Source organism: Diceros bicornis, chromosome X (genome assembly GCF_020826845.1).
Source record: "Diceros bicornis minor isolate mBicDic1 chromosome X, mDicBic1.mat.cur, whole genome shotgun sequence".
Lineage (NCBI taxonomy): Eukaryota > Metazoa > Chordata > Mammalia > Perissodactyla > Rhinocerotidae > Diceros > Diceros bicornis.
Window position 1 is genome coordinate 32692031 of NC_080781.1, and position 14897 is coordinate 32706927.

At 36.8% G+C, this 14897-nt stretch overlaps 1 protein-coding gene across 1 annotated transcript in view; it reads left to right on the forward strand.

The window, feature by feature from the left end:
- Window positions 1–7160, forward strand: part of LANCL3 (LanC like family member 3) — an 88599-nt gene extending 81439 nt beyond the window's left edge. Inside the window, exon 5 of the mRNA XM_058535625.1 lies at window positions 6105–7160. Coding sequence (XP_058391608.1) covers window positions 6105–6264 — 160 coding nt within the window. The 3' untranslated portion in view covers window positions 6265–7160. The remainder of the gene's footprint in view (window positions 1–6104) is intronic.
- The last annotated feature ends 7737 nt before the right edge of the window (window positions 7161–14897 follow it).

Below are 14897 nucleotides of genomic sequence, written 5' to 3' on the forward strand. Positions count from 1 at the left end.
GTAACTATATGGGTTTGTTTCTGGACTTTCTGTATTTCATTATTCATTTATTTCTAATTTTTCTTAGCTTTTGTCTCTCATTTATTCTTACAATTGTGTTTTAGAATCAATTTGTTGAATTTTTAAAAATCTTATGGAAATTGGGGTTGGAATTTCAATGAATTTACAGTTTACTTTAGTGAGAATTAATGTCTTTAGAATATTGAGTTTTCCATCCAGGAATATGGTATGTTTTCCATTTATTTAAGTTTTAAAAAATGTCATTTGATAAAGTTTTGATCTAATGAAGAAGGTCTTGTATATTTCTTGTTAATTTTATTCCTAGATATTTTATGTTTCCATGTTTATTGTGAGTGGAATCTTTTCCTCCATTACATTTTCAGATCATTTATTACTGGTATTTATGAAAGCTTTTTAAAACATACATATTATTGCAGTTTAGCAACCTAAGATGCACTTCTTTCATATAAATCTGCATTGTATCTTATAAATAGTTTATATAAATATCATAGTGATGTTTTGATAAATATCATAGTGTTGTATCTGGCCACCTTACTGAACTCCATTACTATTTCTAGTTTTTCATTAAATTCCATTGGGTTTTCTAAATAGACACATATATTATCTACAAATGATTGTAATTGTATTACTTCCTTTCTCGTTTGTATACTCTTTGTTTATTTCTTATTGCATGGGTCAGAATCTTCATAACAATGTTCAATAGTAAGAGAGATAGTAAATATCCTTGCCTTTATGCTGATTTTATTAGGAATGCTTCTTTGTTTCAGCATGATCTTTTTTTTTTTTGCTGAGGAAGACTCTCCCTGAACTAACATCTGCTGCCAATCTTCCTCTTTTTGTATGTGAGCCGCCACCACAGCATGGCCACTGACAGACGAATGGTGTAGGTCCACCCCCAGGAACTGAACCCATGCTGTTGAAGTGGAGCATGCCAAACTTAACCACTGGGCCACCAGGGCTGGCCCCACCATGATCTTTTAAATTTGCTTCTTGTGATGTATATCATGTCAGAGTACGACACGCCTCTTTCAAGATAATCTGATGTCTTCTGGTATGACTCAGAGTAAAAGCCAAAGTCTGTCCTGTGAACTAAAGGCCCTACATGATCTTTCCTCCCATTACCTCTCTGATATCATCTGCTACTGTTCCCCCTGTTTTTTTCCACCACGTGACTTCCTTGTGATTCTGTTAAGATGCAAGGTACAGTCTACCTCAGGGCCTTTGAAGTTTTGGTTCCCTCTACCTGTAATGCTCACTTTCTGCATATATCTCTCAGTTCCCTCACTTCATTCAGACCTTTACTCAAAAGTCGTTTTCTCAGAAAGGCCTTCCCAAGCCAACTTATCTAATATTCAATGTTAAAAAAACGTAAACTAGGGGGCTGGCCCGGTGGCATAGTGGTTAATTTCACATGCTCTGCTTTGGTGGCCCAGGGTTCGCGGGTTCGGATCCCAGGCGCAGACCTACAACACCGCTCATCAAGCCATGCTGTGGTGGCAACCCACATACAAAATAGAGGAAGACTGGCACAGATGTTAGCTCAGGGCCAATCTCACTCACCAAAGGAAAAAAAAAAACATAAACTATCGTTTATGATATTTGCATGTATGCACTGAAGGAAAAATACTAGCATATGTAAGTCCTCTATTTGAAGCTCCATTGTTTAGGAATTCTGTTAACATATTTTGATTCATAGCTACCTATTCTGTTTAGGTTGCAACCTGACCCTTTATTCCCAAATGTAGAAAAAGAAAGTCATTTTGGGGGCCGGCCCTGTGGCTTAGCAGTTAAGTGCGCGCGCTCCGCTACTGGCGGCCCGGGTTTGGATCCCGGGCGCACACCGATGCACCGCTTCTCCGGCCATGCCGAGGCCGCGTCCCACATACAGCAACTAGAAGGATGTGCAACTATGACATACAACTATCTACTGGGGCTTTGGGGAGAAGAAGAGGAGGAGGATTGGCAATAGATGTTAGCTCAGAGCCGGTCTTCCTCAGCAAAAAGAGGAGGATTAGCATTGTGGGAGATCAAGATTTGGCCACCCTGAAATATATCTCTTTACCTTGATTGTTTTCTCTGAGGGACATTTGACTTCCCCCACTAACTGCCTAAAGAATTTGACATGGTGGCTCCTTCCTGGAACAGATCTTCTATCAGGATGGCTGTCATGATAATGTAAAATAGATGTTACAATGGGAGGGGCACCAAGCCCCTTTTATCAAAAAACTCTATCTCTCCCTGACCACATTATCTATAGATGACCCTGAAAAGAATTGTCTTCTTGCCCTCTGAAGTCCCAGACCACTACCCACCCCCAACACCTTCCTTGCCTTTAGCTACAATACTTAAGCAAGCAGCTTAGACAGAGGGACGAGTTGCTCATTTCTGAGTTTCTCCCATGTATACATGTTATTAAACTTGGTATTATTTTCTCCTGCTAACCTGTCTTGTTAATTATTTGGCCAGCCATAAGAACCTTAAGGGAAAGGGCAGAGGGGGATTCTCCCTCTTCCCCCACAGCATGGATGTTAGCTCAGGGCTGCTCTTCCTCACAAAAAAAAAAAAGTAAGTCATTTTGGATCTTATCTAGGCTAATGCAATATCACCTGAGGGATAAATTTCATCAGAGGTTGTCATGCCCTAGAAAGCCTATTAAAAAGGGTCAGAACAACGCCTATATTTTTCTGGCAGACCAGTCTTAACTTACAGAGTCTTAGTTATAAGGTTCTGGGGTCCAGGGCCCTTCAGACAACTTAAAAGTTTTCAGTTCCAGGTATAGACTGAAAATGTACAGGTAATATCTAATCTAAATATTGTTTGAGCATTGCATTTAATTGTTAGAGTACTGAAATTTCCACTTCATTATAATTCAAAGTTAAATATGTTATGGGCCAAATTGTGGAGACTTTCCTAATTTTGGCAGTTCCTAAAAGCATCTAGTTCATATGGATTTTCAAATGTTTGACATAAAGCTCTAACAGTATAATTCTGTGATACTTTAAATTTCCCATCTCTGTGCTTATATGCCCTTTTGCATTCCTAATGCTTTTCCTTTTTGGTCAGACATACCAGCATTTTGTCTATGTTGTTCATTCTTTCAAGAAACTGGCTTTTGGTTTTGTTTATTAATTCTTTTTGTTTTTCTCTTTTGATTCCTAATTTATTATTTTCTGCCTTTTATTTTGATTTTCCAGTGTTTCTTTTATTTTGTTATTTTCTACAGTTTTTCAAAATGCTATTAGAATACCTTCCATCTTTCTAATAAAAATAATAATAATAAAAACTCAGATCAATGAATTTTCCTATGAGTTCAGTTTTGGTCATAATCAATATTTTTTGATATGTAATGTTCTCAGTGTCTGTAATTCTGTTTAGTTCTATAATTACCATTCTGACTTCTATTTTGACAGAATTTTTTAAAAATGAATTTGTTAGTTTGAATTTTGCACCATTGGGTAGATTTTAAACAATCATTTTCACTTTAATGTAACAACATATTGTATAAGTCAGAATACAATGAAACTGCTACTCTCATACATTGCTGGTACTCTTGTAAATTGCTATATATCATTTTGAAAAGCACAAAAATGTTTATCATTATTTTTAAGTAAAATAATATAGAATACTAAATATTACACAGACTATAATTTCAATAATATAATAAGTGAATTGAAGCTTAGGGAAAAAAGGTTGCAAGAAGAGAGAGCAAAAGTAACTATGGGTTTCTTTTCAAAGTATGGTGGGGGCCGGCCCCGTGGCTTGGCGGTTAAATGCGCACGCTCCGCTACTGGCAGCCCGAGTTTGGATCCTGGGCGCGCCCCGACGCACAGCTTCTCCGGCCATGCTGAGGCTGCGTCCCACATACAGCAACTAGAAGGATGTGCAGCTATGACATACAACTATCTACTGGGGCTTTGGGGAAAAACGGAGGAGGATTGGCAATAGATGTTAGCTCAGAGCCGGTCTTCTTCAGCAAAAAGAGGATTGGCATGGATGTTAGCTCAGGGCTGATCTTCCTCACACACACAAAAAAATATGGTGGAATGGTTGTCTCTGTTTTACAAATATTCTGCTCTAATATGTTAATGTGAAAAAATGATAGTCACCATGTGTTGAATGCTTGCTGTATGCTCAGAGCCTAATGCATGTTATCTTTAATCTTTACAGATAATCTTAGGCAGTTCTGCAACTTCACCATTATAAAGTCAGATTAAGAAATTTGCCAAAGGTCACGTAACATGAAATTATCTGAGTTGGGTATTGTAACTTCAGAGCTCTTCCTCTTTCTACTACACCAGGGCTTCTTAATCTAGGGTTTGTAAATTTACTTGAGAAAAGTATTACATCTCAAACTAAAATGTAACATTTTCTTCAATTCTGAGTGTAGGTAATAAGCCACAGGAGAATTAGCAGTAGCTGTGACTCTGTCACCAGTAGAAGTCATAGATATTCTCATGTCATATTACTCTTGTTGCAGATATTATTAAATATATTTAACTCCCATCACTACTTAGAAATGTCAGCAGTTACTAGATCCACTACTAGACTTGTTATTTAATGTATTAATAAAGAATATATATATTACTGTATCACAAATTTGGTTTTAAAATTTTTGCTAGCTGTGCTTTAATATAATTAATTTCCTTGGGAATCCTGTTTATTTTGTTTTATGTGTCTGAAGACTTTTTTCCAAGAAAGAGTCCAGACTGCCAAATGATCCGTAGCACTAAAAAGGATAAGACTCGTTGAAGCTATACCATGAAGTTTCATTGTATAATTACAAATTTTGGATTAACTCTTAAGATGCATCATTATTCTACTGTTTAAAATTTTGAATTCTATTTAAAAATTGCTGCATATTCAGGAAAACAGTTGATAGAAAAATGGTGCCAAACAGAATTGCAGTATGTTTCCTGCTGATTTATTTTAAACTGCTGTCAATAATTCCAAAAGTCCTAAAAAGATTAAATAAGTAATTACTCTTCATGGGACCCCCGTATACAGTCATACACTGCACAACAACGTTTCCGTCAATGACAGACTGCATATACAACAGTGGACCCATAAGATTAGTACCGTAGAGCCTAGGTGTGTAGTAGGCTATACCATCTAGGTTTGTGTAAGTACACTGGATGATGTTTGCACAATGACGAAATCACCTGATGACACATTTCTCAGGACGAATCCTTGTCGGTAAGCAACGCATGACTATAGTAGCAATAATCTGAATTTATGACAGTATCAACTCTCAGGCCTTACCAACCTATGCGCTCCAGCCTCTGAATTGGTGATTATTTTTGTTGATGGGAATGGTTGAGCAGATCAGTAAAGAGATGACATAGGTGACAGCACTTTAAAAGTTGTAAACTACTAAAAATGTTCCTCATTATAAATAATTTGAATAGGATTTGTAGCAAATACAGGTAAAAGAAAAAAGATCTTTCATAGAGAATTTAGAGGCCAGTGATTTATTTTTAAGGCACATGTCCTAAAAATAATCTGTCTTGTAGCTAAGTTTGCTATTTGATGTCATGATTATAAAATGTTGCTTGCCTTTTTCCATTCATCTTATTCCTTTGTTTGCCCAAAGCACAGATTGTATAAAATCTCGCCCATTTATTTTCACAGTCTCTGCTCTCTGACACATATAAATGAAACCTAGCTCTGAAATAATATGGCTGCAGAAACACAGCATATTTACTCTTTTAAAGGAACAGTCATATATCAGCTTTCTTCTAGTCAAGATAAATAAAAGTATGGCTATTTATCTGTCTTTTTTGCTTTTAATTATTGGATGACAGAAGGAATGAAATCTTCAGAAAATGCCAAACTGCTTTGCTTTGCAAATGTTGAAAATAGTTGAATTTGCTTGCCAACATAGTTTGTTGTGAAACATACACAATTACATAATGGTTCCTCTGTTTTTTAACAAAGAAAAAGGCTTTCTTAAAATATTATACAATTCTGGAAAGAAAATGATGCTAAAACTTTAACTTAGCAGAGAGGAGAAAGAAGCGACCCAAGGCCAATAATATGGAAATACTCATGTTAAAACTGTTCATATTTTCTTCTTCTTCTTTTAGGTTTGCTGAATTTTTATTTACTGAGGAATTCAAGGCTGGTTCTCGAGTCCTTGAAAGTATATACAGCTTGTATGAAGGCTTCTCCGGGACGGTGTGCTTTCTGATCGATCTGCTGCAACCCAGTCAGGCAGAGTTCCCTCTCTTCAGTGTCTTTGTTTAGAAGGCTTCATCTCCCACTGTGGCCCTGGAGAAGGTCCCTGAGATTTCCTGAGCCTACCCGAGGCAGTTTCCACATAAGCCACATTCAATGGTATCACTACCATGAGCCTTAACATTGCCTCCAGAAGGAAGGAAGGAAGGAAGGGAGCAGGCAGGTGAAGGTAACATGATACCAGACTTAAGGGAGAACAGTCTGAGAATCTCAAAATAAAGACACGACAACCCTTCTAAAAACCGTAGATATTTAATATTTCATGGAATAAATGTGAAACCAGAGATGAGAGGAAAAAGGGAAAGAGAAATGATGTTTTTCAGTTATGGCATAGAAAACAAAACTGAAATGTGGACTATGGCAATAAAAGGCCAATACCTTTGCAATTGGAAAGAGAATTTGACCATTTGTGGGTACCCTCTACCCCTAAATTCAGAAATAAAAAAAATCAAAAACTAAAGTAATTGCCCAGCTGAAAACTGCTAGGAAGGATGAAGTGTCAGGTTGCTAAAGGACTAAAAGGAAACTCTTGGTTGTCCTATGCCTTTACTTATTGAAATTCATGATTTTTACTAAATGGAGAAACTTGCATATGAATCTCTGTTTTTTATCATTACCCTGGGCACTTTAAAGAAATCATATCATAACTTAGTTTAAACCTTGAAATTTGAAGTTTCCTTGGGCCTTAGAGCATCTCCTTTTATTGATTCCTTTTTCTTTCCTAAAACTCAATTAGAATAGTAAAATTTATAGGCGAGGAAATACTGTAGCAAATGTTGCTGTCAAGTGTTTTTCTCAATTTGAAGCGTGAGCTGTGTATAGTCTATTGTTAGTAATTTTTAAAATGCCTGTGTAATCCCTATGAAGCTATTAGCTGAACTGTAAAATATACTCATGGTAAAATATACTCAAAGATCAGGGTAACCACTACAAAGTTGTGACATTTCTGCCTTTGATGGAATACTGTGTTCCCTCGGACAGGCAGACACTGGCTGAGAAAGGGGCTAGTGATTGTGAGAAGAACATTGCTCAATTTTATACTATTAGATTAAAAGATGAGTGAATTCCCTGGCTGATCACCTTACCTTCCAAGACACAGGCTCCACTAGAAATTGTCTACAATACCCACTGAGCCAAGTTGTCATATTAAATTCAACCCTGCTGTAAACACATAGAAGTTGTAAAACTACTTCAAGTACATAGTGGTTTGCAGAACACTGTAGGAGCATCTGTTACTTCAATATTCAGACCACGAGTTTACCCTTTTCCTAGAATTTGGTCACTGGCAATTTCATATATCAGAGTGAGGAGGAAATGAATACTGTATAAAATTTAACAACTATTTATATAGTCATTAAATATTTGGATATATGTGATACATGTAAAATACGTATGTATATTCCACATCTGTCCCCATGTGAACCCAGGCACTTATTTAGTTCAGTAGTTCCTAACTTCTTGATTCATAGATGAATTTGGAGAGGAGTTGGGGAATACTCTATTGCCTAAAAATATTTGTGTGTGTTGGCATGTATGTGCGTGTGCCCATGTGCTTGCGTGTGTGCGTGTGTGTGCTCATTTTTCTGGGAAAAGGATCTCTAGCATTCATAAGATTCTCAAAGAATCTATGGCTGAAGGAAGGTCAGAACTACCTTTGTATATTTAATGACTGTTTATGTTTGCAGTCATCAGAACAAACGAGGACAAAATGGTTTTGAAAAGCATGCACCTTTTTAGCTTATTGTTTCTTTTTCACATCCTCGGATATAAATATATAAAATTGGCTTAAATTGTTCATCTTTGAAAATACTCTGGTTGGAGCAATACCACATAAATAGCAGCTTTCCCATGACTCCCAAAGTTGGGTTCTAGAAGTTCTTTCATGAATAGTCAAGGACCTCTCAGAAAGCCTTAAGGCAAAATGCCTTCTACAAAGTAGTCTCCTTTTGAAGTGATAATGGTACCTGCTTTTCACCATCTGGTTTTAAATTCTTTTCATTTGACCCCTGTAGGCTGGCAGTAATAAGCATCCAGTATACAGGGCTTTATGGAACACATGCTTTTTTCCTTGTCCAGCAACACTTCGAGGTGATTTAGGTAATTGATCCAAAGTCTCACAGCTAGGAAGGGGCAGAATGAGGATTCAAACCCAGGGTTTCCCTTCACAAGTGTGTTCATTCAGTATTCTAGACTAGCATCTGGGAATACAGCAGTGAACAAAATACCCCTGGAAGTTACCTTCTGTTTTCTGTTTGCTGATCCTTCCACCATTCATCCTTGACACCTAAAACCTAAAGCACTAAGAAGGGATAATCTAGCTCAACACATCAGTTTCATTTCTAGAAACTTCAGAAAAACTGGAGTCATTCCTGCTGACCCACCCTTTTAAGGTCCGGTAGGGTAACTATGACTATGATGTTGTTGTGCTAACACTTACGGAAAGGCAACCCTTTTGTGTGTCAAATCCAAGCAAAGGCCATGTTTGGGCGTGTCTTTATGAATTGACACCTTGGTAAATTAGAAACAAGGGTAAGCTTGTTTAGCACTTAAACATGTTGAAAGTTTTCATTTTCCTGAAAGAGTAGAATTATAGGTTTGGGAAGGTCCTCTTCTATCTTGTTTTCCCAAGAAGGGGGAAAAAGACCCTTAAGTGTTGCTGTAGAAAAGTGTGGCACGTCACTTCTTATTTAATTAACTAACTTCTTGCCTTCTATGTAGTAACGTTCTTTTTTGAATAGTGTTTAAGCATGTTGCCTCTTGAAGGCTATGGGAGCATTTTTTACCACCACTAGTATAACTTTCATATTATTTACTATATGTGGCATGAACAATTATAAACCCTGAAGGTAACAGTGGAAATATTTGAGGATAGATTGAAAGACTCTCTCAACAATGAGGAGACTGCATTATACTTTGAGAACAGGAAGTTTTGGAAAATATTACAACTCTGTGTATTTTGTTTTATTAACACAATTACATACCTTCTCTTCCACACATTGCCCAAAACATTATATATATATCTTTATTTTGCACAATCCCATTTCAGTCGTCAGTTTTTACTTTTATGTTCCATTTGTAACCTGAAAACTGAGAATGGAGATTTGACAGCATATATTCCTCTGTGATTCCTCAGGTAACTCACTACACGGTTAAGATAATACTTTTTACTTTCTGATAATTCAAGGAGCAGTCATTTTCTTGGTCTGTGCTAAACTGGAACTCTTCCGTGGTAATTTATATCTTTTTTTTTTTTTTTTTTTTGTGAGGAGGGTCAGCCCTGAGCTAACATCCATGCCAATCCTCCTCTTTTTGCTGACGAAGACCGGTCCTGAGCTAATATCTATTGCCAATCCTCCTCCTTTTTTTCCTTTTTCTCCCCAAAGCCGCAGTAGATAGTTGTATGTCATAGTTGCACATCCTTCTAGTTGCTGTATGTGGGACGCCGCCTCAGCATGGCCCGACAAGCGGTGCGTTGGTGCATGCCCGGGATGCGAACCCGGGCCACCAGTAGTGGAGCACGTACACTTAACCGCTAGGCCACAGGGCCGGCCCCAGTAATTTATATCTTTAACTTTCTTTGACACACTCAAATTTTAAGCAAGGTAGTACTCAAATTCTTTCAATTTCTGTAGAGAACAAATCTCAATAATTTCAATGCAACAAATGTAAGTTTGTGATTTATAACCGTGTTAAGGAAATACATCATTAAAAGGAAAGGCCTATGTAATGCAAAGAGCCCTATGTTGGAAATCTTGAAGCCTTGCTCTGCCACTTCCATGGGCCACTATAATCATCATCATCATCATCATCATCATCATCATCATCATCATCACTCTCTCTACCTCACAGGTTGTGAAAGATAAAATGGATATAAGAGAGATTTGTAATATGCAGGTCCTTTAGATATTTAAAAGGAAACTGTATTTTAAGTACCTACTACATACATAGAAAATCATGCTCAATGATGACTTCAAATAAGCATTTCAGCCAAATGTAATCTCCATATGTGGATGCAGTGCTTGGGGGTCTGGATCACTTGCTGGGTAAAAGCGAAGTGTATGTTTTTTATATTCTAGAACCAATCCTGACTATAGCATTTGTGCCTCAGAAGGGTCTGATTCACTGTGGCTTAGTACATAGGAATAGGCTAGTTTAGCTTGGGAGCTCCTTTTAATGCAAATATTTATTTTGCTTGCTGGAAACAAAGGATTCAAGTGCCAGTAACTGAGAAAAGGAGCTGACAGGCTAGGTGTGTAGAGCAAAAATGAACTGGGAAATAAAGTAGTTTTGGTTGAATTTGCTCTGTACTTTAATTCAGGCCTCAGAACTGTGTGACATATAGCAGTAGAAATATACTCTCAATTGCATATAAGGCCTTCCTTTGGGAACCTGGGTTATTTATTCAACACTGTCCCAAATTAATGGCTAAATGACTAAGCCTCAGATTCGCCAAGGCCATGAGATCTTTGCATAAACTTGGCAAGGAAAGCCAATGAAAAGGCAAAGGGGTGGGTGGGGGGAAGCTTGCTGCAGCTCAGCATCTCAGTGTGAGTTGTGGATGCACATTTAATGCCGCTAAGAAGCCATCATCTTACTCCTGGGTTTTATTGCTTCCTAGGACCACTAATTCTACCTCCCTCCCCCCAACTCAGCAACTTCTTGCCTGCCTTCTCCTCTTGAAATAGTACATTCTAATATGTTTTTTTTCTATGTCTGCTTAATCATGTGACCCTCCTTTCGCCTGGGAGGGCAGGTTTTCTCCTTATCTCTTCCATCCATGTCAGTTTGTAGCTAAGAGCTCCAGGCTTAGGAAGGCTGATTCCCCTCTGGACAGAAGGGCTGACCTCAAGGTCAGCAGCAGCAGGAGTCAGGCCCACTCTGCAGTCAGAGTGTGGCTGTGCATGAGAATAGAATGGCGGCTGCATTTATCCTGCTTCTCCTCCATAAAGAAACCTGGTCACTTTATTTGTACTGTTGTGGGGGAAAAAAAAAAAAAAACAAAGTTGATGCTACATTAAATATCTGGGCCTCCTGCATTATCATAAATCTCATACTGGAGGTGTCCTCTCTCTCCTTGTTTCTTTAATTGAAAGTGCTAATGAATTGAGGCCTGATGGATGATGACTTTAGGGTTTAAAAAAATACCTGTTTTTATTTTCTTAAAGTATTGAACCGTGTCATTTTCACCTAGACCTTTCCACAAATGGCAGTCCCCTATCTGCAGAATTTCCTGCATCTTCTTTTGCCTTTGTATACCTGTTACTTAACCCTCTGAACTGAATTTGAAAAATTATTTAAAATGAAAACCAAATCATCCATATTTTTGTTCTTTTGGGGGGTTTGTCGGTGGATAGTATGATTAAAAGAGCAGACGATCCTTTCTTTTCTTGCCTTTCTCCTCCCTGCACAATATCAAGGAAGAACAGGGAGAAAAGATACACGAGGCTTGACTGTCGCAGACTAAAAACAGTTTGCAAGGATTCCTGTTTTGTTTCCTCTTTGGTTTTTCTTCATCCCTATAGGAAATAGTTTATCTGTGGTGTGTGTGTGTGTGTGTGTGTGTGTGTGTGTGTGTGTGAGAGAGAGAGAGAGAGAGAGAGGGAGAGAGACAGGGAGAGAGAGAGACTTAGAGTCAGCATTACATATGAAGTAAAACCCAACATTTAGCTATTAAATATATCTGAGTGAATGAATATATGCAAGCATAAATTGATTAATGAATGAGTGTTCATTGTGTGTTAATTGCTTTCAAATAAATTAGCACATAATTAATGAGGGCCCTAGTTACACTTCTAGTTGTCTATCTTAAGCATTCATTTTCATTAAAACTTCTGCCAGGTTAAAGCCATGACTAGCCATCTGTAGAAGGTAACAGATGTGAGTTTCACAAATAGAGCCACATACATAATTTTTAAATTTTCTAGTAGCCACATCAAAAAAGTAAAACAAAAAAGGGGAATTAATTTTAATAATGTATTTAACTCAGTATATCCAAAATATTCTCGTTTCAACATGTAATCAATATAAAATTATTAATGAGATATTTTACCTTTTTTTTTTTTTACTAAGCGTTCAAAATCTGGTGTGTATTTTACACTTACTGCACATCTCAAATTGGACTACCACATCTCAAGTGCTCAAGAGCCATAGCACAGGGCTAGCATCCCACTGCTGTTTCATAGTATTGATAAGGTCTTATGGATACATACAGCTTATGTATGTTTTTGTTGTTACAAGAGAAAATAGAAACAAAACACTGCATGTTATTTGAGTACCGTGCTGTTTCCCTAAATGTGGACCACTAGTCCCAAGAGCTGCCTTGTGGAAAAATAGATTCCATGATTGAATAAATTAAGAAAGTTCTATTCTTTTACTCCCTTTTGGAGATTTACATGGTGCATTAACATATCACAGATTCTCAGAACACTCTCCTGGGTAAAGAAACGTGTTTAAAGTTGTTGAGTTCTGTGTTTGTAAGGTTCAATCTCCTTATTGTCACTGTTGCTCAGCTACCACTATAAAAACATGGTTAGTCTGGCATGGTATGGTTGGTTATGGTATGCTTATAACATTTGTTTGTTCTGCAGAGCACCCCTTCCCCTCCTCCCCACCCAAGGCCCATTAAAGATACAAGAACTATGGTTCTGTCCCAGAGCATTAATTCCTATTAATTATCTTGCCCTCACAAAGACCTGAAGTCATTCTTTACTACACTTTTGGGAAAAAGAATCTGGAAATTGCCACAAGTGTCTCTACATAAGAAAAACTTGGTGTCTTCCCCTCCTTCTCCACTCTTTTTGGAGCCTATCTTTACTTATTCTTTGTATTTGGAATCACCTGAGAGCCAAGATATATGTTTTTGTTCTAGAACCCCCTACTAAGTTGAAACCAGCAGATGGCTTTAATGTCTTGCACATGGACATAGATCTTCAGAAAATACCCAAATACACGCCTTTCAGAAATTATGAGCACTCTCAAAAGATGAGAGGAGAACCATCTGAATGTGTATACATGTAAACACAGAATACAGTTTCTTAAGTAGAGTAATCCTTCCTGCTGATGCTTTCTTTTTCTGTTTTGTGTGGTGTTATTTTACATGCTTGAGTAGGTACTGTTTTTGTAGAGTAGCTGTGACTTAGCAATCAGTTTAAAGAAGATATAGACTATACTTGACAACTGTCAATCTTTAGCAAATGATCTTTTTGCCTTTGTCTTAGTGGGACTTCTGATGCTGCTCCCATAAGTTTTGTTTTACGATCTGTGCTTAAGTGGAAATTACCAGTTAGATAACTTCTGTCGCTGAATTTGGTCCAAGTTGACTGTGGTAAGCCTTATATGTGGATGTATTCAAATAAGATTGATTTCAATGATCTGTTTTGTCTCTGTTTTTTAGGACTTTAGTATTTCAATATTAGAGATATCTTCTGAAAACTGTAGCAGCAGTAGAATTTTTTTGCTCTTGAAAATGCGAAGTATACCATGAGTTTTATATGGAGTCTCCAGGAGAAGGAGTGGAACATTCTAAGTGCAAAAGTTTGGTTTTAGAATCTGTCTACAAGAAAGGGCAGCCTATTCTCTAAAAAGGTAACAGCTTTTCCAACGTTAAACATCTGGGGGAGCTCTACTTGGAAAGGAAGTCTGCATTTTAATCTCATGGATTTAATGGCGCTAAATTAACAAAAACTTTTAAAATGGATTTTGTAGAATCGAATTATTAGGGGAAACACTTTGCAAAGCCATATAGTGGAGAGTAGTCAAGCATCACATGTTAGTTTCAGAATGTGCATTTCCCAAGTGAATAGAATTTACTTCACCAAAAAGAATTTTTGCACAATTCACAATACTTATAGAAATATGATTGTATCATTGGAGGAAAAAAGCTCACCTTTCTAATGATACATTTCATATTCACAAATAAACTAGTGTAATTCCTTAATTATTTGGGGGGATACAAAAGAATAATCTATCAGTGGAATATAACTGCTTATTCCTAATTGTATCTAGGAATGAATACATACTATTATTTAAAGGACTATTGAATTTTGAAGGACTGCTCAATAAATTAGTATTATTAATAAAATTATACTCTTTGCAATACATTTACCTCAGCACAAATGCAGAGTTAAAAACATAAAATTATAAAAAAATACACCAAATAATGGAGATGGGTTATTATTACTTTAAAATCCTACTAATTTCCATTAGCATTAAATCCAACACCAATTCTCTGTTGTATATAACTAAAATTTTGAAAGTCTTGCACACGAAATGAGAGGCTTCTTTAAAAATGCCCTTTTGCCAAAAACAGGTTCTATGACCTCTTGCTAATTATTATATTTCTTTAGGGGTACTTTGAGTCACTTTCAAAGACATATCTGTAGCAGTTAGGTCTAAATTTAGAGCAGAACATTCTGTCAGAAATTTTACTGTATCACAAAATGTTATCGTACTATATTTTATAATAAAACCAAATTCTCAAGTATTCTGGTATCTTACATATTATTATACCAAAAAACCACTTTCTATAAGTCTATTATTGTGTATATAATATTTAAAAAGAATAATAGGTATTTCAGTCCTAGCAAGAAAGTGTAATGCAATACATGACATTAAATTGATCTTTAGTCAAAATCCATTTAGGT